This window comes from Heterodontus francisci, chromosome 4 (assembly GCF_036365525.1).
Source record: "Heterodontus francisci isolate sHetFra1 chromosome 4, sHetFra1.hap1, whole genome shotgun sequence".
Lineage (NCBI taxonomy): Eukaryota > Metazoa > Chordata > Chondrichthyes > Heterodontiformes > Heterodontidae > Heterodontus > Heterodontus francisci.
Genome location: NC_090374.1, coordinates 58,467,276 through 58,494,502, shown reverse-complemented (window position 1 = coordinate 58,494,502; position 27,227 = coordinate 58,467,276). Strand labels below are relative to the sequence as shown.

At 44.3% G+C, this 27,227-nt stretch overlaps 1 protein-coding gene across 6 annotated transcripts in view; it reads left to right on the top strand.

Annotated features, from left to right (window-relative positions):
• Positions 1-11,420: 11,420 nt before the first annotated feature.
• Positions 11,421-27,227, top strand: part of LOC137369057 (xanthine dehydrogenase-like) — a 225,248-nt gene continuing 209,441 nt past the window's right edge. Inside the window, exons 1-3 of one of the 6 annotated variants that reach the window (XM_068029607.1) lie at positions 11,421-11,507; positions 13,942-13,998; positions 22,143-22,244. In XM_068029607.1, coding sequence (XP_067885708.1) covers positions 22,145-22,244 — 100 coding nt within the window. In that variant the 5' untranslated portion in view covers positions 11,421-11,507; positions 13,942-13,998; positions 22,143-22,144. Of the gene's footprint in view, positions 11,565-13,941; positions 13,999-22,142; positions 22,245-22,318; positions 22,341-27,227 lie in introns of those variants that run through there. The other 5 variants (XM_068029608.1, XM_068029610.1, XM_068029609.1 and 2 more) reach the window with 5 other exon arrangements.

Genomic DNA, 27,227 nt, shown 5'->3' with positions numbered 1-27,227 from the left:
TTGTTGCATTGTTATTTAACACTCTTGATGCTGCTGTAAATAATTATATTAAATGTTGTTTAAAACTTTGAAAAAATGTAGTACTGTTTAACTTTTGTAAATGTTGTCCCTGTTACTGTTAAAACAAGCCACGACTTTTCAATTGACTGTCTCAACACAATGTTACTGCTGGTTAGTTCACAGGCACCTTCACAGTTGAATGTTCACCTGCCACTGTTAAAGTCCTGTGATTTACACTGTTTTGCAGAGTTCATAAAAATATGCACTATTTCTTTGTTAATTCTTCCTGATGAAAATACAGTTTCTTGTTCTCATCTGCATTAATTTGTTGACTGTTATTATTTAAATTGTTACACTAAGTAAGTAGACATTTTTCAGTTTAACTTTCAATCTTGTCTTATGTTCATGCCATGACGGGAAATCATTCCCTGGACAGATTCCATAATTCCTGGTCCACCTCAATTCCGCTGGTAGGAGTCCCAGTGGGGGTGGAGAAAGGTTGTGGCAATATCATTGGCTGGATATCTGAACCACCAGCTGCTTTCCAGCAGCCCTGCATGCTGCTGTTGTGTCTTCTTGGAGGGAGTGGTGAGTCAAGAAACAAATACATCCAGGTCAAAATTCACTGTCAATGTCACTGAGCTAGTAATCCAGAAGCCTGGGCTAATTCATTGAGGGTATGGGTTCAAATCCCACCACGGCAGACGGTGGAGTGTAAATTCAATTCTTCTTTGGCCTCCTTGTCTCGAGAGACAATGGGTAAGCGCCTGGAGGTGGTCAGTGGTTTGTGAAGCAGCACCTGGAGTGGCTATAAAGGCCAATTCTAGAATGACAGACTCTTCCACAGGTGCTGCAGATAAAATTGGTTATCGGGGCTGTTGCACAGTTGGCTCTCCCCTTGCGCTTCTGTCTTTTTTCCTGCCAACTACTAAGTCTCTTCGACTCGCCACACTTTAGCCCTGCCTTTATGGCTGCCCGCCAGCTCTGGCGATCACTGGCAACTGACTCCCACGACTTGTGATCAATGTCACAGGATTTCATGTCACGTTTGCAGACGTCTTTAAAGCGGAGACATGTTGGGCCGGTGGGTCTGATACCAGTGGCGAGCTCGCTGTACAATGTGTCTTTGGGGATCCTGCCATCTTCCATGCGGCTCACATGGCCAAGCCATCTCAAGCGCCGCTGACTCAGTAGTGTGTATAAGCTGGGGATGTTGGCCGCCTCGAGGACTTCTGTGTTGGAGATACGGTCCTGCCACCTGATGCCAAGTATTTTCCGGAGGCAGTGAGGATGGAATGAATTGAGACGTCGCTCTTGGCTGACATACGTTGTCCAGGCCTCGCTGCCATAGAGCAAGGTACTGAGGACACAGGTTTGATACACTCAGACTTTTGTGTTCCGTGTCAGTGCGCCATTTTGCCACAGTTGGTGACGCAGAGGTTATGATAGGTACACAACTCAAGCAGTCTCTGCCCGTTCTCATTCATCCTTCCAATGCCATAGCACCCAAGGCAGGAGGGCCATGAGTCATGGTCGGCCCCAACTCTGGCATTAAAGTCCCCCAGCAGGAATATGTGTTCGGTGTTGGGGATGCTGCTAATGATGTTATGGCGTTCCTCGTAGAACTGATCTTTAGCTTCAGGTGGGGAGCAGAGTGTTGGAGCATAGATGCTGAGTAGGTATACTGGACCAGAGGTGGTGAACAGTCGGATGGACAGTATGCGTTCCGAGCCATTTGAGGGTGGCTCTATCATGCTGAGCAAAGAATTTCTGATGGCGACACCCACTCCATGCTGTCTTGGTTCTTCAGGATCCCTACCCTGCCAGAAGAAGGTGTCGTCTTGCTCTCTTAGAGATCCGCTCACAGGGAGGCGTGTCTCCTGAAGTGCTGCAATGTCCACATTGATTCTACTGAGCTCGTTGTTAATGATGGCGGTCTTCCGAGAATTGTTGATTTGTGTAAGGTCTTCCGACAGGCCAGGACACATAGTTCTGACGTTCCAGCTTGCAAAACGAAGGGGTGGTACCTTCTTTCCTTTTTTTGTCGTGCTGTTTGGTGCGGTGTGAGAGTCCAGATGTTGGGCAATGAATGAATGAATGAACTAATTAAATAATAAAAGTCTGGAATTGGAAGCTCGTCTCAGTAATGGTGCCATGAAACCATCATCAATTGCTGTTAAAAACCCATCTAGTTCACTAATGTCCTTTAGGGAACATAAGAAATAGGACCAGGAGTAGGCCATTCGGCCCCTCAAGCCTGCCCCGCCAGTCAATAAGATCATGGCTGATCTGCCCCAGACCTCAACACCTCTTTCGTGTCAGCTCCTCATAGCCCTCAACTCCCCGATATTTCTAAAATCTATCTACCTCCTCTTTAAATATTTTCAGTGATCTAGCCTCCACAACTCTCTGGGGTAGAGAATTCTAGACATTCACTACCCTCTGAGAGAAGAAATTCCTTCCGATCTCAGTTTTAAATGAGTGTTCCCTTATTCTGTAACTATGTCCCCTAGTTCGAGATTCCCCCACTAGTGGAAACGTCTTCTCAACATCTATCCTGTCAAGTCCCCTCAGAATCTTGTATGTTTCAATAAGATCACCCCTCATTCTTCTAAACTCTAATGAATAAAGGCCTAGCCTGATTAGCTGTTCTTGATAAGTCAACCCCTTCATCCCAGGAATCAGCCTAGTGAATCTCTTTTGAACTGCCTCCAAAGCTAGTATATGCTTTCTTAAATACGGGGACCAAAACTGTACACAGTACTCCAGGTGTGGCCTCACTAACACCCTGTACAGTTGTAACAAGACTTTCCTGTTTTTAAACTCCAACCCCCTAGCAATAAAGGCCAAAATTCCATTTGCTTTCTTAATTACTTGCTGCACTTGCATAATAACGTCTTGTGTTTCATGCACAAGAACACCCAGATCCCTCTGTGCTGCACGTTTTTGGAGTCTCTCTGCATTTAAATAATAGTCTGCTTTTTGATTCTTCCTACCAAAGTGCATGACCTCACACTTTCCTACATTAAACTCCATTGGCCAAGTTTTTGCTGACTCACTCAACCTATCTATATGCATTTGCAGATTCCTTATGTCCTCATTACAACACTCCCCCTCCCACCTATTTTTGTATCGTCAACAAATTTGGATATATTACACTCTGCCTCCTCCTCCAAGTCATTAATGTAGATAGTAAATAATTGAGTCCCGAGCTGCACATAGTCCCTCAACAGAACCTCTTTCCTAGTCCTACCTATGTTGTTGGTACCTACGTGGACCACAACAACTAGATCCTTCCCCTCCCACTCCAAGTTCCTCTCTAGCCCAGAAGAGATGTTCTTAACCTTGGCACCAGGTAGGCAACACAGCCTTCGGCACTCCCTGTCTTTGCTGCAGAGAACAGTATCTATTCCCCTAACTATGCTATCTCCTATTGCAACTACATTTCTCTTTTCTCCTCCCACTTGAATGGCACTCTGAACCATGGTGCTGTGGTCAGTTTGCTCATCCTCCCTGCAGTCTGTGCGCTCATCCACACCGGGAGCAAGAACCTTATACCTATTGGATAAGGGCACTGGCTGAGGCTCCTCCAAAGTTAAATTCTGGATCCCCATACCTGCCTCACTCGTAATCACACCCTCCTGTCCCTGACCACAGTCCAAATTTGATGTAATTAATCTAAGGAGTGTGACAGTCTCCTGAAACACAGTGTCCAGGTAACTCTCCCCCTCCCTGATGTGTCGCAGTATCCGCAGCTCGGACTCCAGCTGATCAACTCTGAGCCAAAGGTTCTCAAGCAGCCAATGCTTGCTGCAGATGTGGTCACCATGGATCGCACTGGTGTCCACTAGCTCCCACATATTACAGCTGCAACACATTACCTGCCCAGCCATCTCTATTCTATTTAATTAATTAATTTGGATGTTAATTATTTGGATGTTTGATGCTATGTTTGATTTAAATTAAATTAAATTAAAATACCTGTTTAAACAGCCAATTGTAATTAATACTTCTTATCCTGCTTTGTGTTTATACTCTTATTATAACACTTACTGTTACACGACCACAATTGAAAAAATTTTAATTACCCTGCTCCTAATTTGAACCACTACCCTCTCTGCTGGTCCCTCTCTCTCTATATATATGGTAAATTATAAAATCTGCCTTAGCTTTTAGTTTTTATACTAAAGTATCGATCAAGTCTTATTTTATATTTGATTAACTTAGATTGTTGATTGTGACGTCACTTTCCGATTTTAGATTTGCCTCCGAACCTCCTGCTCCTCTCCCGCTGCTTCTCTCTGAATCGCTGAGGTTCTGGCGCGCTTTTTAAATGCTCTCCTCTCCCGCTGCTTTTCTCTGGGAAGGAAATCTGCAGTCCTTACCCGCGCTGGCCTACGTGTGACTCCAGATCCACAGCAATGTGGTTGATTCTTAACTGCCCTCTGAGGTCGCCAAGCAAGCCACTCAATTCAAGGATAATTAGGGATGGGCAACAAATGCTGGCCTTGCCAACAACACCCACATCCCATGAAAGAATAAAAAAAAATTGGGACATTCAAATCAGACCCCTGCAGAAACACTGGCACTTTGTCTGCAGGTTAATGGTCAACCTGTCTTGCAGGACAAAATTGTGCAGTGAGCACGAGACTACCATAATCTTCAGCCAGCTGATTTCTATAAAATACCAAACACTGAAGGCCTGATTTAAACACCCTAAATTGCCCTGTCAGTCACTTGCTGTGAGGACATGCATGCAAAGTTGTACCTTTCCTATGTGTTTGCTATGTGTTAGTGATGTGAATGCCACAGCTTCAGAAAGTACACCTTGTCCCCTAACATTCATCCATCACCTTATCTCTCCCAGCTAACATGTCATGGATCTTGAAGTGATGAAGGATGAAGGCAACAACAGCATTTTTTTTATTCGTTCTTGGGATGTGGGCATCGCTGGCCAGGCCAGCATTTATTGCCCATCCCTAATTGCCTTTGAGAAGATGGTGGTGAGCTGCCTTCTTGAATCGCTGCAGTCCATGTGAGGTAGTGCTGTTAAGAAGGGAGTTCCGGGAGTTCGGCCCAGCAACAGTGAAGGGACAGGATGATGTGTGGCTTGGAGGAGAATTTGCAGGTGGTGGTGTTCCCATGCATCTGCTGCCCTTGACCTTCTAGGTGGTAGAGATCGTGGGTTTGGAAGGTGCTGTCTAAGGAGCCTTGGTGCGTTGCTGCAGTACATCTTGTAGATGGTACACACTGCTGCCACTGTGCGTCGGTGGTAAAGGGAGTGAATGTTTGTGCAGGTGTCAGGCAAACCACCACCCCCCACCCCCACCTGCCTAGACTGAGGCACACATGATTCCACCACATGAACATTAAAACTTAAAATTGCAAGCCCCTGACTGGAAAGACATTTGCATAGTACCAGACAGTGTTGAAACAAAGGAACCAGTCCCCACCCCAATACACAGAAGAGACCTGGTCAAACTCGTCAGTCACGTGACCACCTGCTGGCCAACTAGGGGAGTTTTAAACTGAAAAAACAGAATTTGAACTCAGAACACCGTGTGCTCCTGGAACTGAAGCAAGAATTACCTCTTCTCCTGTCTACCCTCATCTCACTCTCACCAGCTTCGGAAATCAGTGAAGACACGTAAACTCAAAGAGAGGAAAGTCCCCTACTTGAACAAGTTGAAAAAAGAATACTAGGCCCCAATGAAATGCAAGAACATATCTTCAATCAAGGACTACAGCGAGCTTGAAGCATCGTAACAAGATATTGCCCCAAATTGTTCCACTTTATCTTTTCTTCTCTTTTCTGTCCCTATCTGCATGTGTATATCATGTGTGCATGCTAGTCTGGGCGCGTCATATATCCGTAGGCATGAATTGTGTTAGCGTGTAACTAAGTTTAATAAATTTCACTTTTCTTCTTAAAACCAAAGAAAGCCCGTTTGTGCTCATTTCTTTGCCTTATACTTGGAAAGCTGTGAAGAAGACTTCACAAAGGGGGAGCTCAAAACACAGTGTGTTTAAAATTAAATCCTGTTACAATAACACCAGCTAAAGACAGCAAAAGACCCCGAGACACATTTCTCACCTGGTCGTAATAATGGGGTGACAATCAAGCGGGCTGCTTTGTTCTGGATGGTGTTGAGCTTCTTGAGTGTTGTTGGAGCTGCACCCATCCAGGCAAGTGGAGAGTATTCCATCACCCATCACATTCCTGATTTGTGCCTTGTAGATGGTGGACAGGCTTTGGGGAGTCAGGAGGTGATTTACGTGCTGCAGGATTCCTAGTCTTTGACCTGCTCTTGTAGCCACAGTATTTATATGGCTACTCCAATTCAGATTCTTCCGGTCAATGGTAACCTCCAGGATGTTGATGGTGGGGGATTCAGCGATGGTAATGTCATTGAACATCTTGTTTCAGATGGTCATTCCCTGGCACTTGTGTGGCGCGAATGTTACTTGCCACTTACCAGCCCAAGTCTGGATATTGTCTAGGTCTTGCTGCAATTCTAAACAGACTGCTTCATTTTCTGAGGAGTTGCGCATGGTGCTGAACATTTTGCACTCATTGTGCAAGCATTTCCCCGATCCTCTACACTAACGTGCAGGATACACAGTTGGGCATCGCAGACTATCATAACATTCAAGGAAAGGTAATCTTTCCTATTTATAAATATGACAGATTCATTATGTGATGCCTTCAGCGGCACATCAGTTCTATCAATGGCCCCCTACACTGGAAAAGCCAGTAGTCCTATGGAAGCCAGTGGTCCTACAGAAGCCGATAGATCTCTCCCTTTATTGCGCTGGGGACATGAGACACTTGATGAAGTCGGATGCCCAATGGAATAGGGCCCACAAGACCTGTTGAATGCAGGCCCTTGTACCGCCTTGTGTAATGTTGCACATGCCTGCCTGAAAGGAGCCACATGTGTAGAAATTGAAGTGTATTGTTAACTTCATGCTCCCTGACAAGATGCTGCGGGAGGTACACTGCGGCTTCTGGTCCTGGTTTAAATGTAGTCTATGCATGTGAAAATCCTCCAACTTTGTCACCAAGGACAATCCCTCCCTGTTGATTGGGGGCACAGGGATGAGGGGGATGTCGTAGTTACATCTGGTCAGCCTCTAGCCATGGTATCTCACCTGATGGAGTTGCTTCCTCTGCTCCTTTTCCAGGATGTCCATCATGATCAGGAATTGTTGAACATCCAGTGAGTATGACATTTCACTACTTTCACCCTCTTCTGCAAATGGAAACAGCTGTGGATCCTGAAAATTATTGCATTCTGACAGTAATCAGAATGTGGATGACAAGACTGGTCCAGTAAGACTGCCAAGACGGATAAAGAGAAAACCCTTGAGGAACAATTCTCTCCTGCTGTAGTGAGACTCCACACCTGGAGGGGCAAAAATATCCTGGCTGTGTGGTTTGCTAGCGTCACTCGGGAGGGTTTAAACTAGTGTGGCAGGGGGGTGGGAACAAGAGAAGTAAGACAGCAAGTGAAATAAATGAGGGGGAACTAGTAAATAAGGCCAGTAAGACTAAGAGGAAGAGCAGGCAGAGAGATGTTGCGGAGCACAGCGGGACTGGTGGTCTGAAGTGCATTTGTTTCAATGCGAGAAGTATAACAGGTAAGGCAGATGAACTTAGAGCTTGGATTAGTACTTGGAACTATGATGTTGTTGCTATTACAGAGACTTGGTTGAGGGAAGGACAGGATTGGCAGCTAAATGTTCCAGGATTTAGAAGTTTCAGGCGGGATAGAGGGGGATGTAAAAGGGGTGGGGGAGTTGCATTACTGGTTAAGGAGAATATCACAGTTGTACTGCGGGAGGTCACCTCGGAAGGGTTGTGCAGCGAGGCAATATGGGTGGAGCTCAGGAATAGGATGGGTGCAGTCACAATGTTGGGGGTTTTCTACAGGCCTCCCAACAGCCAGCGGGAGGTAGAGGAGCAGATATGTAGACAGATTTTGGAAAGATGTAAAGGTAACAGGGTTGTAGTGGTGGGTGATTTTCACTTCCCCTATATTGACTGGGACTCACTTAGTGCTCGGGGCTTAGATGGGGCAGAATTTGTAAGGAGCATCCAGGAGGGCTTCTTGAAACAATATGCAGATAGTCCAACTAGGGATGGGGCCGGACTGGACCTGGTATTGGGGAATGAGCCCGGCCAGGTGGTTGAAGTTTCAGTAGGGGCGCATTTCGGGAACAGTGACCATAATTCCATAAGTTTTAAGGTACTTGTGGATAAGGATAAGAGTAGTCCTCGGGTGAAGGTGCTAAATTGGGGGAAGCCTAATTATAACAATATTAGGCAGGAACTGAAGAATTTAGATTGGGGGCGGCTGTTTGAGGGTAAATCAACATCTGACATGTGGGAGTCTTTCAAATGTCAGTTGATTAGAATCCAGGACCAGCATGTTCCTGTGAGGAAGAAGGATAAGTTTGGCAAATTTCGGGAACCTTGGATAACGCGGGATATTGTGAGCCTAGTCAAAAAGAAAAAGGAAGCATTCATAAGGGCTGGAAGGCTAGGAACAGACGAATCCCTTGAGGAATATAAAGACAGTAGAAAGGAACTTAAGCAAGGAGTTAGGAGGGCTAAAAGGGGTCATGAAAAGTCATTGGCAAACAGGATTAAGGATAATCCCAAGGCTTTTTATACATATATAAAGAGCAAGAGGGTAACTAGGAAAAGGGTTGGCCCACTCAAGGACAGAGAAGGGAATCTATGTGTGGAGCCAGAGGAAATAGGTGAGGTACTAAATGAGTACTTTGCATCAGTATTCACCAAAGAGAAGGACTTGGTGGATGATGAGTCCAGGGAAGGGAGTGTAGATAGTCTCAGTCATCTCATTATCAAAAAGGAGGAGGTGTTGGGTGTCTTGCAAAGCATTAAGGTAGATAAGTCCCCAGGGCCTGATGGGATCTACCCCAGAATACTGAGGGAGGCAAGGGAGGAAATTGCTGGGGCCTTGGCAGAAATCTTTGCATCCTCATTGGCTACAGGTGAGGTCCCAGAGGACTGGAGAATAGCCAATGTTGTTCCTTTGTTTAAGAAGGGTAGCAAGGATAATCCAGGAAACTATAGGCCGGTGAGCCTTACATCCGTGGTAGGGAAATCATTAGAGAGGATTCTTCGGGACAGGATTTACTCCCATTTGGAAACAAATGGACTTATTAGCGAGAGGCAGCATGGTTTTGTGAAGGGGAGGTTGTGTCTCACTAATTTGATTGAGTTTTTTGAGGAAGTGACAAAGATGATTGATGAAGGAGGGGCAGTGGATGTTATCTATATGGACTTCAGTAAAGCCTTTGACAAGGTCCCTCATTGCAGACTGGTACAAAAGGTGAAGTCACACGGGATCAGAGGTGAGCTGGCAAGATGGATACAGAACTGGCTCTGTCATAGAAGACAGAGGGTAGCAGTGGAAGGGTGCTTTTGTGAATGGAGGGATGTGATTAGTGGTGTTCCACAGGGATCAGTGCTGGGACCTTTGCTGTTTGTAGTATATATAAATGATTTGGAGGAAAATGTAGCTGGTCTGATTAGTAAGTTTGCGGACGACACAAAGGTTGGTGGAGTTGCGGATAATGATGAGGATTGTCAGAGGATACAGCAGGATATAGATCGGTTGGAGACTTGGGCGGAGAAATGGCAGATGGAGTTTAATCCGAACAAATGTGAGGTAATGCATTTTGGAAGGTCTAATGCAGGTGGGAAGTATACAGTAAATGGCAGAGCCCTTAGGAATATTGACAGGCAGAGAGATCTGGGCGTACAGGTCCACAGGTCACTGAAAGTGGCAATGCAGGTGGATAAGGTAGTCAAGAAGGCATACTGCACGCTACCTTCATCAGTTGGGGCATAGAGTATAAAAATTGGCAAGTCATGCTGCAGCTGTACAGAACTTTGGTTAGGCCACACTTAGAATATTGCGTGCAGTTCTGGTCGCCACACTACCAGAAGGATGTGGAGGCTTTGGAGAGGGTACAGAAGAGGTTTACCAGGATGTTGCCTGGTCTGGAGGGCATTAGCTTTGAGGAGAGGCTGGATAAACTCGGATTGTTTTCACTGGAACGACGGAGGTGGAGGGGTGACATGATAGAGGTTTACAAAGTTATGAGCGGCATGGACAGAGTGGATAGTCAGAAGCTTCTTCCCAGGGTGGAAGAGTCAGTTACTCGGGGACATAGGTTTAAGGTGAGAAGGGCAAAGTTTAGAGGGGATGTGCGAGGCAAGTTCTTTGCAGAGGGTGGTGAGTGCCTGGAACTTTCTGCCGGGGGAGATGGTGGAAGCAGGTACAATAATGACTTTTAAGAGGCATCTTGACAGATACATGAATAGGATGAGAATAGAGGGATATGGACCCCGGAAGTGCAGAAGGTTTTAGTTTAGGCAGGTATCAAGATCGGTGCAGGCTTGGAGGGCCGAATGGCCTGTTTCTGTGCTGTACTGTTTTTTAAAAGCAAAATACTGTGGATGCTGGAAATCTGAAATAAAAACAAGAAATGCTGGAACCACTCAGCAGGTCTGGCAGCATCTGTGGAAAGAGAAGCAGAGTTAACATTTCGGGTCAGTGACCCTTTTGACCCGAAACGTTAACTCTGCTTCTCTTTCCACAGATGCTGCCAGACCTGCTGAGTGGTTCCAGCTTTTCTTGTTTTTATTTCTGTACTGTTCTTTGTTCTTTGTTCTTTGTACCTTCACTGTTCCCTTTAGAGGCCCCCAAGATTGTGTCATGTGAGAACCATAAATCACATCATAACCAGGATGGTCTATCAGCCCTAGGGACAATTTGAGAATAATTTGCAATAATATCGTAAATCATGCAAAATCAGAATCGCCAAGAAGTACAAGTACACAGTGAGAAAAAACAGCAAATTGGTGCAAATTGGCCAGCAATTTTGCGAAGGATCAGAACTCAAGATGTATCTGTTTTACTGCACAAATTGCTGGATATTTTTTACAAATTGATAATGGTGTGCAATGTTAATGCATCATACGAATAGCATGACTTTCAGCAATTTCTGGCCCAATATATGGCCCTCATTGACTGGATCACATTTCAGGAGGGGCTGCAGAGAGTCACCACCATTCACTCTGACCTAGAAAAACGGAGAGTTTGGGCAATGAAAAAATTGGTCGAATAAATGTATGGAGCTTATATTAAGTTGGTCCTTAAGAGTTTGTGATTTGATATTAATTTGACTGGCCACTTTGCCATTTCTTTTGCTTAATAAATGTCTTTAAATAAACCCCAAACTCAATTTGCCAGAATGAATTAACTGAGTGATTACATTCTTTTAGAAGTTCTCAGATCTGGGCTCTTGCTAAGGATGGCTTTGTAATTTCATGCCAGTATAGCAGTGACAGGGTTAACTTTGCTCCTTCTCCATTCTCAGTACTTGATCACCAGGAGCCGCCAGTGAGACGAGCTTCTCTCCTGACATCAGATTGAAGTTCTCTGCGGAGTGGAAATCATTTCTCAGGCGTAAGTGACGCTGATGTTGACGGGCTGCTTTGTAAATCGCCACATATTTGCTTTAAGGTGCATTTTTTAATGTTAATTTACTCGGATAGAACGAAGAATAGCGACTGCTGCGGAATATAGCGATTGTGTTTATTTCCCCTCGGGCCTAGATAGTTGAGCAGTTTGCTTTAAGTAATGTTTACATAACATTGTTTTTCTCTATTTGTTTACTGCTGAAATTATGTGTTTTATGAAAATGCGTTGATCATGTCATTGCTTATTTTGCAAAAGTAAAAGAAATAGGAGGTTGAGGGAGACGTTTGCTTGTTGTTTGCTCAGCTGTTGAAAGTTCTCGCAAGAAAACGCCATCCCTTTCAATTGACCCAGTGAACTGTGGCGCATTTATTCTTTGGAGATTTCACTGAAATTTAAGGAAACGTGTCAGTGTGGAGATTAGTCTCACCCGGTCAAGGGTTCCAGTTGGAGTCGTAGAGTTATTTACAGCACATTAGGAGGCCATTCGGCCCACCGAGTCTATGCTAGCTCTCTACAGAGCAATTCAGTCAGCCCCACTGCCCTGCTCGATACCGGTGACCATGCAAGTTTATTTCCTTCCAGTGCCCATCCCATTTCCTTTAGAAATCACTGATTGTCTCCGCTTCCACCACCTTCGTGGGCAGCAAGTTCCAGGTCATTACCACCCGCTGTACCATTGGTTAATGGGAACAGTTTTTCCTTGTCTAACTAATCTAAACCGGTCATAATCTTGTATGTCTGTATCAAATCTCCTTTGCTCCAATAAGAACAACCCCAGCTTTTCCAACCTAACCTTGTAACTAAAATCCCCCATCCCTGGAATCATTCTGGTAAATCTCCTCTGCACCCTCTCAAGGACCCTCACATCCTTCCTAAAGTGTGGTGACCAGAACTGGATGCAATACTCGAGTTGGGGCCTAATCAGAACTTTATAGATGCTCAGCATAACTTCCCCGCTTTTGTACTCTATGCCTCTATTTATGAAGCCCAAGATCCCATATGCTTTGCTAACCATTCTCTCGATGTGACCTGCCACCTTCAAAGACTGATGCACATGCACCCCCAGGTCCCTCTGTTCTTACTCTTTCGAACTGCGCCATTAAGTCTATATTGCCTCACCCTGTCCCTTCTGTCAAAATGCATCACCTCACTTTTGTCAGTATTAAATTCCATCTGCCCTTGTCTGCCCATTCTGTTTGCCTATCTATGACCTGTTGCAGGCGGTTCGTATCATCCTCACTGTCACTCTTCCAAGTTTGGTATCACAGCAAATTTTGAGATTCTGTTCTGTATTCCAAGATCCAAGTCATTTCTATATAGCAAAAAAATGCTGTGGTCCTGGCAGTGACCCTTGGGGAGCACTGTTTGCTATCCTCCAGCATCCACAACTCGCTGTTCACTGTCCTTAAGCCAATATTTTGATCCAGTTGGACACTGACCCTCCTATTCCAGGAGCCTCAATTTTGTTAACCAGCCTTTTATGTGCTTTTTATCAAATGCTTTCTTAAAATCCATATAGACAACATTCTCTGCATTCCTTTCATCAACCTTCTCAGTTATTTCATCAGAAAGTTCATTTAGATTATTCAAGCATGATCTACCTTTTACAATCCATGTTGGCTATCCTTAATTAACTCAAACCTCGCTAAGTGTCTGTTGATTTCCCCCCCCCCCCCCCCTGAATATTGTATCTAAAATCTTACCCACTACTGAAGTCTAATAACTTTGGCCCGGGGATATTTTTACAGCAAAGTCTCTGCTAACCACATGATAAGAGGGGACATAGTCTGTAGCGAGTTGCAGCAGCATTGCAAGAGGCATTGGTACCACCCAGATCCGCACAGAAACCACAATTACGCCACACAAAATTACAGTCCATGAGTAATTGCAGTTACACTTGCAACTGTACAAATGTGGAGGCTGTTGTGTTGATTGCATTAAATCCCCTGTTAACATAATAACACATAAATTTAACATTATTTAACAATATCACCCAGCTCTACTTCACCACCACTTCTCTCGATCGCTTCAGTGGTTCAGGATTGTCAAAATGCTTGTTCCAATGAGCCAAAAGTTTCTCCAGTTAAACATTGGGAAGACCAAAGCCATTGGTTCAGAATTGGTTGGGAAATTAATGGGGAGTTTAATGCACACACCGTGATTAGTGTGTAAATAACCTAGCATTTTTTAGCGAGGAATACATAACCTGTGCATTGTGATTTGCCACAAATTGCCGAACCAGTTGTGCTGCTTTGTCATTAGCCTTGTGAAAACAGCAGCTCGCCGTCAAATTCTATGTGTGTTTCAAGAAATTGCTACATTTACATTGTTAAAACTAATTAAAATTGCTGCAGAAAATTAGGGCTAGTACTTAACGATGTAAGGAACTTTTAATAATATGATTTGTTTTCTTGCAAAGCCATTTGACCTCTCTGGCCCAGAAAGGGAAGAATTGAAACTGTGACGTCTCTTGCAGGTAGTAAATTTGTTCTTATGGATTTTTGAAATTACATTTTCAAAAACATTTAATTATTTTCTTGTTTTTTTTCTGTTTTTCTTTTTCCCTCTGTTTCTCTTTCTGTACCTAATTTTACTCCAGTTCACTCTATTTCCTTCTCCATCATTCCTCCTAATCTCATTGGTTAAGGAGAAAGACTGTTGATATGGTCGTTCATAGCCTTGTTGGCCTCACCATGCTGTTATTGGCTCACTTCATGCAATTTGTGGTGCAAAGAAAATTTTGAGCTGAATGGTGAGGAAAATTATCTTAAGAGGGTACGCCACAAGATACCCCACTCTACCAAATTATAAGCCACTGTCTTCAGCTGCTGCCACAAACTCCATTCTGTAGCCATCACGTCCACCCTGCTTTCTGCTCACTGTCACGGCCTTAACTATACTGCATTTCCTACAGTACCACAGCAGTTACATATCATAAGTACTTCATTGGCTGTAAAGTGGTTTGGGACAAGCTGAGGTCATTAAAGGCACTATATAAATGCAAGTCTTTACTGTTTGCAACCTTGGCATCCTATTTGACCCTGATCTGAGCTTCTGACCCCATATCTTCTCCATCACCAAGCCTGCCTACTTCCACGAATGTAATATCGCCTGTCTACACAGCTGATGCTGAATCCCTCATCCATGCTTTTTGTTACCTTCAGATTCGATTACTCCAATGCTGTACTGACTGGCCTCACACCTTCCATCCTTCAAAAACATGAGCTCATCAGAAACTGTGACTGTATCCTAACTCGTATACAACCCTATTCACTCATCACACCTACATTGATTCCAGGCCCACCAATGTGTCAATATTAAAATTCTCAGCATGTACCATGGCCTAGCCCATCCATATCCCTGTAACCTCCTCCAGACCAGAGTCTTCTGAGAACTCTCCATTCCTCAAACTCTGGCCTTGTGTGTATCCCCCACTTCCTACATCACATCATTGTGCTTTGGAATTCCCTCCCTAAACCTTTCAACGACACAACCTCTCTCTCCTCCTTTAGGATGTTCCTTAAGACCTACCTGTCCTTTGGCTAGGTGACAGTTTTTTTGTCTGATAGTGCTCCTGTGAGGTGCTTTGAGATATATTACTGTATTGAAGGTGCTGTATAAATGCAAGTAGTTGTTGTACATTGATAACGAGTCAGACAGTTTCTGCATGACCTAGATACAAGTGTTATTGTATAGTTGTGACTTATAGCAGTTTATTTCACTGCATGGTTCAAGAGTCTATTGTAGAATGTACCCATTGAGAGGTCATGAGAATATTTATTCCATGTCTTGATCTGACTACATGTCTTAGGATATGTCAGAAAATACAATACAAATGAGGGAGCTATATGGGCTAGTGCCAGTTATCAGCAATATAGTACACTTCTAGTCAATCGCACGTCACTATCATCTGCAGTGAACTTTTACTGAGCATCGGTGGCAAGTTAAGTTACATAATCAGACGTTAATTGAAATTATTCAAATTTATTGTAGGGAATTATGCCACTAGACTAAGGGAAGTGATGTGCCTTATACTTGTGACAGCAAAGGATCCTGGTGGACACAATTAAACACAACCAATGGGCATTGCTAAACCCAGATGACTATGCTTCTCCAAAAAAAATGAAACTTTTCACATTAATTATGACTTTTATTGTATATTATGGCCTTAAGTAACAAAAGGCAGTTTATCTGTGATCCACAGCCATTGATGGGTCACTGTAATGGGGAGGCAACTATTCAAAATATTTAAGAATGCTCTTGTAATGGGCTATTATTAAAGCGTGAACAATCTGAAAAGAACATAGGTGCATAAGGACAGGAGTAAGCCATTCAACCACTAGAACCTGCTCTGCCATTCAGTTCTTTGTGACTGATCTGTACCTCAACCCCATTTACCTGCATTAGCTTCATATCATATCCCTCATCTAACACATCTCTCCATCTCAGCCTTGAAAGTTCCAGTTGTCCCAGCATCCACACCCTTTTAGGGAGAGAACACCAGATTTCTACTACCCTTTGTGTGAAGAAATGCTTCCTAACTTCACTCCTGAATGTCATGGTTCTAATTTTAAGCTGGCCGAGCGCGTCTACCCTGAGGCACAGTGTGGCTTTCGTGCAAAGAGATCGACCGTTGACATGCTGTTCTCCCTTCGTCAGATACAGGAGAAATGCCGTGAACAACAGATGCCCCTCTACATTGCTTTCATTGATCTCACCAAAGCCTTTGACCTCGTCAGCAGACGTGGTCTCTTCAGACTACTAGAAAAGATTGGATGCCCACCAAAGCTACTAAGTATCATCACCTCATTCCATGACAATATGAAAGGCACAATTCAACATTATGGCTCCTCATCAGAGCCCTTTCCTATCCTGAGTGGCGTGAAACAGGGCTGTGTTCTCGCACCCACACTTTCTGGGATTTTCTTTTCCCTGCTGCTTTCACATGCGTTCAAGTCCTCTGAAGAAGGAATTTTCCTCCACACAAGATCAGGGGGCAGGTTGTTCAACCTTGCCTGTCTAAGAGCGAAGTCCAAAGTACGGAAAGTCCTCATCAGGGAACTCCTCTTTGCTGACGATGCTGCTTTAACATCTCACACTGAAGAGTGCCTGCAGAGTCTCATCGACAGGTTTGCGTCTGCCTGCAATGAATTTGGCCTAACCATCAGCCTCAAGAAAACGAACATCATGGGGCAGGACGTCAGAAATCCATCAATATTGGCGACCACGCTCTGGAAGTGGTTCAAGAGTTCACCTACCTAGGCTCAACTATCACCAGTAACCTGTCTCTAGATGCTGAAATCAACAAGCGCATGGGAAAGGCTTCCACTGCTATGTCCAGACTGGCCAAGAGAGTGTGGGAAAATGGCGCACTGACATGGAACAAAAAAGTCCGAGTGTATCAGGCCTGTGTCCTCAGTACCTTGCTCTATGGCAGCGAGGCCTGGACAACGTATGTCAGCCAAGAGCGACGTCTCAATTCATTCCATCTTCGCTGCCTCCGGAGAATACTTGGCATCAGGTGGCAGGACCGTATCTCCAACACAGAAGTCCTCGAGGCGGCCAACATCCCCAGCTTATACACACTACTGAGTCAGCGGCGCTTGAGATGGCTTGGCTATGTGAGCCGCATGGAAGATGGCAGGATCCCCAAAGGCACATTGTACAGCGAGCTCGCCACTGGTATCAGACCCACCGGCCGTCCATGTCTCCGCTTTAAAGACGCCTGCAAACGCGACATGAAATCCTGTGACATTGATCACAAGTCGTGGGAGTCAGTTGCCAGCGTTCGCCAGAGCTGGCGGGCAGCCATAAAGACGGGGCTAAAGTGTGGCGAGTCGAAGAGACTTAGTAGTTGGCAGGAAAAAAGACAGAGGCGCAAGGGGAGAGCCAACTGTGCAACAGCCCCAACAAACAAATTTCTCTGCAGCACCTGTGGAAGAGCCTGTCACTCTAGAACTGGCCTTTATAGCCACTCCAGGCGCTGCTTCACAAACCACTGACCACCGCCTGGCGCTTATCCATTGTCTCTCGAGATAAGGAGGGCAAAGAAGAAGAAGAAGAAGATGTCCCCTCATTCTTGATTTCCCCCACCACCGGAAATAGTTGTTTGGCTGCTACCCTATCAAATCCTATTAAGATTTTAAAAGAGTTGTGAAGATGAATCTACAACACAACAGAAAATAGAAAAACATACATTGAGATATATCTTTCATGACCAGAGACAAGGATTGCATAATTGCTTAATCCAAGAGACCAAGATTGAAAATAAAGTGTTTTTATCAGTAGTATATGGATCTGTATTTCTCTGCTTTAAAACAGATCTGGAGATGTAGCTAGGCTCTGGTCGCATTAGTTAAGATTATTAAGAACATAGACATCTCATAAATTGGTGTTTGATGTGTTGAGTGAGGTAAAACTGTAGGCCACCAGTATAAACTGAGAAAGTGGTGATGTTGGATGTGCAGAAGTTTTACTTTATCCAGCAGGTGATTGAATTGTGGAACAGGATACCAGAGAGAGTAGTAAAGACTGATTCCTGATAACACTTCAGGAAGGCATGAGATGAACTTCTGTAAAACAAATTCATGAAAGGCAAAAGGAAATTATTTCTAGATAATTTGTGGGTCTGGGGTATCTTGGAGCTTGCCTGATCACCCTTGGGAGTAAGCGAGGAATTTTTGACAGAGGCTTCTTGAATTGACGATAAGGCTCTCCTTGTCTCTGCCATGGAAGATAGGATAGTTGGTGTGCAGGAATGAAATTAGCTGATGTGGAGGAGCAAGTATAGCACACAGAGCCTTATCTCATCTTGACATATAAATATAAAACAGATTCTTTCAAGAAAGATAGCACCCTTAAAGTGCCTTCTACAACTGAATGCTGCAAAATTAGCTAACGTTCATTTGGCCCTGCATGAAATGTATTCGAAAGAAACCAGTCAAGCCAATGCAGTTAATTGTCTTTCCAGACACGTGCATCTGACAGAAATCACTCAAGTGCTGTAAACAATTAGCATGCATCACCAAGTGATTAAGCAATGCCATAATGTAATCAGGATTTCCCTAGCATAGAAAATACTGACCATATGCAACAGGCATGCTTGTATTCATTATTTAAGTCAAACACCTCCATCTCAGAATGTCACTTCCCAAAGGAGAGACTGCGGGGTCGTTTTTAGAAATTAGTGCATGCGATGTGATATTTAAGTTTGTCCCCTAGTGTCTGATATGTGCTCTTGTCATGCAAAGCTCTGCCTGGGTAGTACTAATTTGTAAGATCTTTTCCTGTATTTCAAAGGGTTTAATGAGTTTAAAGATTGCTTTTGATACGCTAGTTTGTTGCAGCTTTGATCTCATTGCAGAGAGCTTCGTAGATAAGGTGCCTACGTTATTCTGAAAAAACAGTTACTAGTAGAATTGGACAGCTATCTTCCTTAGAAGTATTGTGTCTCTTGCTTGAGAGATTTGCAAAGCAAGCCATTCAAAGGAGCTCAACTGACTGATTTGTCTGTTTTACCCTTTTGTGAGCTCATTCAAAGCTCTTGTGTTATTTAAACTGAGTTTGACAACTGGCTGTTACTGCTTGCTGCTTTAAGAAATATTATTTATAAACTTGTTCGTATTGTTACTTTATCTGAGAAGGCAGAAAACTCACTGCAGCTTCCCCCACTCAGGGCGGACTTAACATTGCAGGAAGCTGATAAGCATGTGTACCCCGCCGGCTTTGGGCAGTAGCTCCTGCCGCTTGCTCAGTTGAGGCAGTTCCAGTGCGTGCATAGGATTAAAATTGGACTCTTGTTTTCAAAGTTGAGCAATAACCTTTCTATCAAAAGAGGCAAGAGAGAAGTAAATCTAAGTAGCATCAGTGTATTCATGGGGCCCATTCATCTAGTTCAGTATCACTAAGGAGCAACACAGTGACTATGAAGGTGGGAGGGTGGGGGTGGTAGTATGAAGATGGGAGTCCCGAGGCGTACCAGTGGGGATGGTGCAAGCAAGAGACTAAAACTATTAAGAAAGTGTTGTGCTGTCATTGAAACAAATATGAATTTGATTGGGGAAGAGCAGTAACTCGAGGCTGGTCACCTTGTGGGAGTAGTATAGAATGATCCATTGTGTCAAAAGCAACAGAGAATCAAGAAGGATCAGGAGGTACCCTGAGCTGTGGTTGCACTCACACAGCATACCATAGGCAGGTACAAAGCAGATTGCAGGGGCTCAAAAATTGAGTTGTGAAAGATTTTTGTCTGATGCATCTTGTTATAGCCTTCTTTCTTTCTATCAAGGAATATGTAGGATTAAAAACCAGCTATATTCATGAAAACTGGCCCAGCTTATTTTGATGTACTAAATCTCAGAATATAAATGTTATATATGCAGAAAACACCAAGAGGCAGGGCAATCGATTCAATTCGAATTCTTACTTCAGTAGATGAGCAGGCAAACCCCAACAGACCCTAGATCCACTAATTATCCAGAAATAACTTACTTTTACTTCCCATCAACTTGTTTACAGTTGTCCACAGACTCTTTGTGGACTTTTGAGTGGCACCTTAAGGTTGCCAGAGATCTTTTTTTCCATGCAGTGTCCTCTACAGGGAATCTGTAGCATGTGTGAGCAGGGCAAACAACAGCATGTCTCATCAACCAAGAATCTTCACTGGGACATGCAGGACACTATTGTACCTCTGTGCAAGTGAATAGATTTTGAGTGGGTTAAAATCTCACCTGCAGAGTCTGAACTAGGAAGTATTAATGTAAAATCATGTGTAAAAAACAAAATAGAGAGAAAGAAATATGGGATAGTGAGAAATAAAAAGAGGAAAAGTAAACAATTTACATTTTTTTAAAAAAGATCTCCAACAATAATTACATTTGAAGGAATAAAGCTCTAAGCCTGTAAAATTAACATTTGGGTGTGGTTGTTTGGGTGTAATTAAAACTAATCACACTGTTTAAAAATTCACTTCCACCTGACTGCACCAGCCCTAACTTTTTCTAGCATGCTGAGTGGGTAACTAGTGGGTAAGTACGTAAGAAATAAGAGCAGGAGTACTTCATAGGGTCCCTTTAGCCTTCTGCACCAGTCAATAAGATCATGGCTGATCTTTAAGTACAACAACATCATGTTCTCCATGTGGTTCAATGCTGAATCTGTCATGGACGTACCAGTGTAGCACAGCTTCTGGAGGAGCAGGGCAAATCGGACAGCTGCTTCCAGATTTCTGCATTTTACTGTGCAAGTGCAGACTCCGGATGTTGCTATCCAATTTACTGCATAATAACTGTGAGTGGTAATAGCCTCTTGGTTATGTTAGCAAGACAACATAGGTGATTTTCTGTATTTGTTTCACACGGTGTAAAGCGAAAATAGAAGCTTTCTTCCCTCATCTGAATTCTGAAATGAAGGATTAAACTCAAGCTGGCCGCATGAACAAAGCTTTCAATTGATCTGGAAATTAATGAGTATACAGAAGCATTGTTCGAGGGGTGATTTGAATTGTACACGATTAAGACATTAATAGCTACTCATAACCAAGACAGCATGTGAGCACCTGTTTGCTAGCATTCAGTGCAACAAATCCTGCCTATTGTGTCTTCATGAGTGATTGGCAGCTCTGACTTCAGAGTGCTTGGGACTGACAGAGTGTTGGGAAATTCTCCAATTAGCTTAGACTGCTGGACTTCTGAACTTTAGGAATGAACTGAGGTTCACAATTCATGCATAACATCATATCAGCGCAGAAAGCAGGGCAGGAAATGGGAGTTGAATAATGGGCTTAGGAAGCAACTGGGGCACCACCCAGAAAGCTAAAGTGGGGGGGCGGGGGTGGGGGGAACATGTAAGAAACAACATGTGGATATTGATCTTTGGGTCGCCCCCCAGGAGCACCACAGAACCTTGTGTCCACAAAGGGTGCAATAAAAGCCTCTTTCCCCACCAATTTACCCGTTTTGTGATGGATTTGCACCTATTTTAGACATGGATGCAGTTATGTTGCATCAGGAATACTCTTTTTTTCCCTCTTTACTATTTCTGGGATCTGTGATGAGGCAAATCCAGCCCATGTACTATATTTAAAACTTGTTTCTCTTTGCTGGTACACAGTTATATTTTGCTGGCTTATGAGTGTTGAAAAGTTGTCGTACACTGAAGTATTAAAGACCCCAAGAGCAATTGATTAACAATTTTTTTCCAAATGTGAATGCATTTGTTAAATGTATTTGGCAACAGTACCTTTTATGTCTAAGTATAATGTTTAATGCAAGTACACCTCATAGGGCTGATATTGGTTACACCCCAGGCCTCAGTAGCAGCAAGCACAGGTCCAAGCAACAACAACCTACGTTTGTATATTGCCTTGAAAGCAGAAAAATGTCTCTGCTCCAGTGTTGTAGCCCTGTCTCTGCAACTGTGCTAGCAAAGTTCCATACCAGCAGTGCAGCATTTCTAAAGCAAGCAAGAACACAATGCAAGAGATGATGTGGTTTAATCTTAAAAGATTAAATGATTCATAAACTTGTTCTTACTTGGTGTTTTTGTGAGGTTTTTTCATACTTTCTTAGCATGTGCTATCACTCTTTTGTTCTGATTATTGATGTTTGTTCACATGTTTAGATATGGAGACTGTCTCACTTCAGGGACAAAGTAGTGACCCAGCAGAAGGTTGCACTGCTGCAGAACGATTGATCCTTCGAGTGAATGGAGTTTTACATGACGGTAAAGATAGCACCTTGTAGAGAATTAGCGAACACCAGGTCATAAGTAAAGGCAGCTTCTGTCACAAAATCTGTCTAGTAGTTTGAATAATACCAGGTACTGCATTTGTAATTTCCAGCTTAAGCTGTAAGAGTAAGCAAAACATAAAACAGTTCCACCAATCTCTAAATCAGCTTCAAAATTCTCCACAAAAAAGACTGGTGTAATCAACAGCAGCCAATCCCCACCCCCCAGCAAAAAAGAGATCTGAATGGCATTTATGTTTAAGGTGACACTGAGTCAGAAGCCATAACTCAAGTAATGATGAATTGAAATGTTGGAAATTATTACTGTTACCTTTTATATAAACTGCGAATAGTAAGATGTAAATTAGTTGTGAAGTAAATCATTGAATTAAAACAGCGTACTGTTAAAGCTCAATTGTATGTATGTATACCCTTCTCTTTCTCCTGCAGTAGGACTTATAAGTATTGTCTGTTTGTCCATTTCTTCCTGTCTTCTCTTTGTTATTCTTGCGTATTGTCCTGATGAGTGCAAGACGAAAAGCTTCGACAACACGTCTCTATTTTCAGCAGTTCTCAAGTCCTGTACTGCCAAAGAACTATTAAAGAAATATTTCTTGTACTCAGCTTGTCTGAAGATTGGGAGTTGTTGCCTGCAGCAAGTGGGATTTGATGTGGAGCCCTGCTGTAAGGATGACCAGATTTAAATGGAAGTTTGAGGCTGTAATTAGAACCAGAGCCTACAAAATGAAAATCTGACTCCTGTTCGCTGAAATAGAATAATGAATGAGAAAAAAATCTGGAAATGAGTGGACAGTGATAAATGCATTTGATGTTTTAAATCCTACTTGATAACAACAGTAACAACTTGCTTTTGACATACTGCATTCAACATCAAATATATCCCAAGATATCAAGAGAGGGAGAGGAGAAAAATATATAAGAAGCTGTGAGAATTTGGAGAGATGACCAAAACTGGAACGATAGGTTTTTAAAGGTGCAGTAAGAGTGGAGAAGCACAGGGGTGTAGGGGAAGGCAGTTCAGAGATTACAGCTGAGATGATTGAAGGCTCTGCCACTATTAATTGGGTAAGTGAGGTAGAAAGACAGAGGACTGAAGAGTGTGGGAAGGGATGTTAGACTAGAGGAGGTTGCAGAGATAGAGCCAGGTTTCAATGCAGAGGCTGTGGCCCTGCCCACCAGCTGGAAAGTCAGCGGCAAGCCCACTGGCGCCAGCCCGGGAAGCCACGATGCAATTTTGTATGGTTCGGGCAATTAGGTTGTGACTTCTGCCCGCATGAGGCAGGATGTCCCGCCTCCAGTCAGAGGGCTGGCAACTGTGTCGCCGGGAGCGTGGCCACTGCTGGAACCGTACCCAGCCCCAGATCCAGCCAGTGATGGAAGCCCAGAATTCAGGTAAGTGAGGCGGGCTTGCTGAAGCCAATCAGGCAGGCCCGGCGAGGGGCGGGGGTTTGGGGAGGACAGTGGGGGTAGGGCATCAAGCTGGACCATCCCTTTCCGCTGGGGGAACCCTCTGTGAGGCACAGGGTGCCCGAAGAGGAGGGGGCCCCCCTTCCTCCCCTCCACCAAGCCCGCGGTCAGGCTGCCAGCAGAAGCTGGTAGATGACGGGCACAGTGCCCCCCCCAATATTCCACCGGATTTTAACCCTGCCCCCCCCCCCCCCCACGCCTGCCGGCCCGTTCCCAGGGTAGGGGCTTAAACTTCTGACCAAGGTGATGTAAGGATACAAAGAGATTTGAGGATTAGGATTTTAAGTTCAGTGCATTTAGCAACTGATCCAGTGTAAGGTCAGTGAGGATGGAAGTGAAGGTTAAGCAAGACAGTTTTCGGCCAACTGAGGTTTGGACTGCTTGGAGTTTATGAAATGTGGGAGGCTGGCAAGGAGGATTTTGGAGGAATCAAATTTTGTGATGACAGAAGCATGAATAAAGCTATCTATAGCATTGAAGGTAGGTAACGTTGCCGATGAATTAGTGGTCTTGTTGATGGATACCATGTGGAGTTTGGAGCTCCCCTCTGCGTTGAAGAGGACTCAAGATTTTGTTCAGTAAGGTTCAGTCTGAGCAAGTGACTTGGAAGGAGAATGAAGTTTATGGGGAAAAGTGATGACTATGCTGCTTCTGATGCTCAGTTGGAGGAAAGTTTGATGTATTCATGACTTGATTTACAATCTGTATCATGACTTGGATGAAGGGACTGAATGTTTGGTAGCTAAATTTTCTGGTAACACAAAGATAGGTAGGAAAGTAAGCTGTCAAGAGGACATAAGAGTCTAAAAAGGGATTTAAAAAAAAAATTCTTTCATGTGTTGTGGGAGTCGCTGGCAAGGCCAGCATTTGTTGCTGATCCCTAACTATCCTTGGGAAGGTGGTGGTTAGCTGCAATCCATCTGTGCGGGTTCACCCACAGTGCTGTTAGGGAGGGAGTTCCAGGATTTTGACCCAGCGACGGTGAAGGAATGGTGATGTATTTCCAAGTCAGAATGGTGTGTGCCTTGTAGAGGAAGTTGCAGGTGGTGGTGTTCCCATACATTTGCTCTCCTTGTCTTTCTAGGTGGTAGTGGTCATAGGTTTGGAAGGTGCTGTTGAAGGAGGCCTGGTGAGTTGCTGCAGTGCATCTTGTATATGGTACACACTGCTGCCACTGTATGTCGGTGGTGGAGGGAGTGAATGTTTAAGGTGGTGAATGGGGTGCCGATCAAGATGGTATCAGCTTCCTGAGTGTTGTTGGATCCGCACTCATCCAGGCAAGTGGAGAATATTCCATCACATCTGTAGATGGTGGACAGGCTTTGGGGAGTTGGGAGGTGGATTAGTTGCCATAGAATTCCCAGTCTCTGACTGTAAGTGAGTGGGCAAAAAATTGGCAGGTGGAGTATAATGTGGGACAGTTAGGGATCAGCAACAAATGCTGGCCGTGCCAGTGAAATTTCCCACTTTCGCAGGAAGAATTGAAAAACAGTATATTATTTGAATGGAGTGAGACTGCAGAACTCTACAGTACAGAAAGATCTGGGTGTCCTGGTACATGGATCACAAAAAGTTGGTGTGCAGGTACAGCAAGTGATTAGGAAGGCAAATGGAATGTTGGCATTCATTGCAAGGGGAAATTGAGTATAAAAGTAGGCAAGTGTTGTTACAGCTGTGCAGGGCCTTAATGAGACTGCATCTGGAGTACTGTGTACAATTTTGGTCTCCTTACTTAAGAATGCATATAATTGCATTAGACGCAGTTCAGAGAAAGTTTATTAGATTGATTCCTGGGATGAAGGGGTTATCTTACGAGGAAAGGTTGAGCAGGTTGGGTCTCTTTACATTGGAGTTTAGAAGAAAGAGAGGTGATCTTATTGAAACATATAATATCATGAGGAGACTTGACTGGGTGGCGACTGGGAGGATATTTCCCCTTGTGGGGGGGGGGGGGGTCCAGAACTAGGGGATGCAGATTAAAAATAAGGGGTCTCCTATTTAGGAAAGATGAGGAGAAATTTTTTCTCTCAGAGGGTCGTTGGTCTGTGGAATTCTCTTCCCTAAAAAGCAGTGGAGGCTGGATCATTGAATATATTCAAGGCTGAGTTAGATAGATTTAGACAAGGTGTGGGGGGCCGACAGGAAAGTGGAGTTGAAGCCACAATCCGATCAGCCTGCTCCTACTCCTATTTCTTGTGTTCTTGATATCAGATGGATTTGTGGATAATGGCACTGAGGGCAACATATAGATGCAGAAGAGGAGGACAGATTGTTGAGGCCCCAGAGGTGATAATATAGTGGGTGTCGGTGGTGGGTGAGGGTGGGAAGGGGAAGTAAAAACAGAAAGAAGTCATTTCTAGTGTTCCTGTGGCTGCAGTAAGGTAGGCATGGAGCCCCTTAGTGCTGTGAATAGGCCAGAACTCAGACTAAAGAGATTCTTAGAGACAGTTTAAGGAGAACTGAGCATGGAGCTAGGAGATATTGACATATTCTGGAGTCTTATAGAGAAAAACGAGGAAGGTGACTGCAGCGGATGGATGGTTTAAGGGTGAATTTATGAGAGGCAGCAGGTGATGTGATTTTGAAAAGCAGACGCATGGGGCAGAATTTCCATTCTGGGCTCGGCATCCTGATGTCGGGACCATTTCTGGATCCCTACCCCGTGCTGCATCGGCCATGACTGCCGATGTGATTTTCAATGACATGGCCAATTTGTGGCCAGATTGCACATTCACCGTCCAATTAGGGAGGGACCTTGACATGGCGGGTCCAATTTTAAGAGCTAATGGCAGCCATCATTGTGGGAGCAGAGTTATTGAAGGATAGAAGAGAGGAGAGCAGCAGGGCCAGCTGCAGGCAGGCTCCTGAGCAAGGGCAGCCCCACGATTTTCAGATTTTGAGGTTCTCCTGGAGGCAGGGGCTGAATGGCTGAGTGTACATTTCCCAGGGAGAGGCAGGAGAAGGCTAGCCAGCCAGCCAGATGAAGCAAGCATGGCTGAAGGTGACACGTGAAGTCAGCACCGCAGCTTTATCTTCAGGATGTGGGTACATTGCCACAAGCACTTAATTGACCTTCTGCGGGCTGGCAAGATGAGTGCAGCACCACAGCCACATGACATGACTCTAATTGTGTATTGACCAAATCAACCACGGGTTAATCGGCCTGAGGGCGCATAGAGCTCCAGATAATTAAAAAGATGTGTGCCCCGGAACATGATGGAGCCACTGGCAACTATCACACTTGTGGAGGAGGCAGCATGGAAGGCACTGAAATCACATGTGTCTGACCTGCTGAAAGTGGTGAAGAAGGGCAACAACTCAAGAGCAACTCTCTTGCTCTTGAACTTGCAGGAGCAACAAGCTCATAACTCTAAGGAAAGGGCTCGGTCAGATGGTGGAGTGCCATATCTCACTGCTCCAACTTCAATGGAGGAGAAGGGCCCTTGACATTGGGTGGTGTCCCATTAGGAAGTTGGCGATGACAAGATGG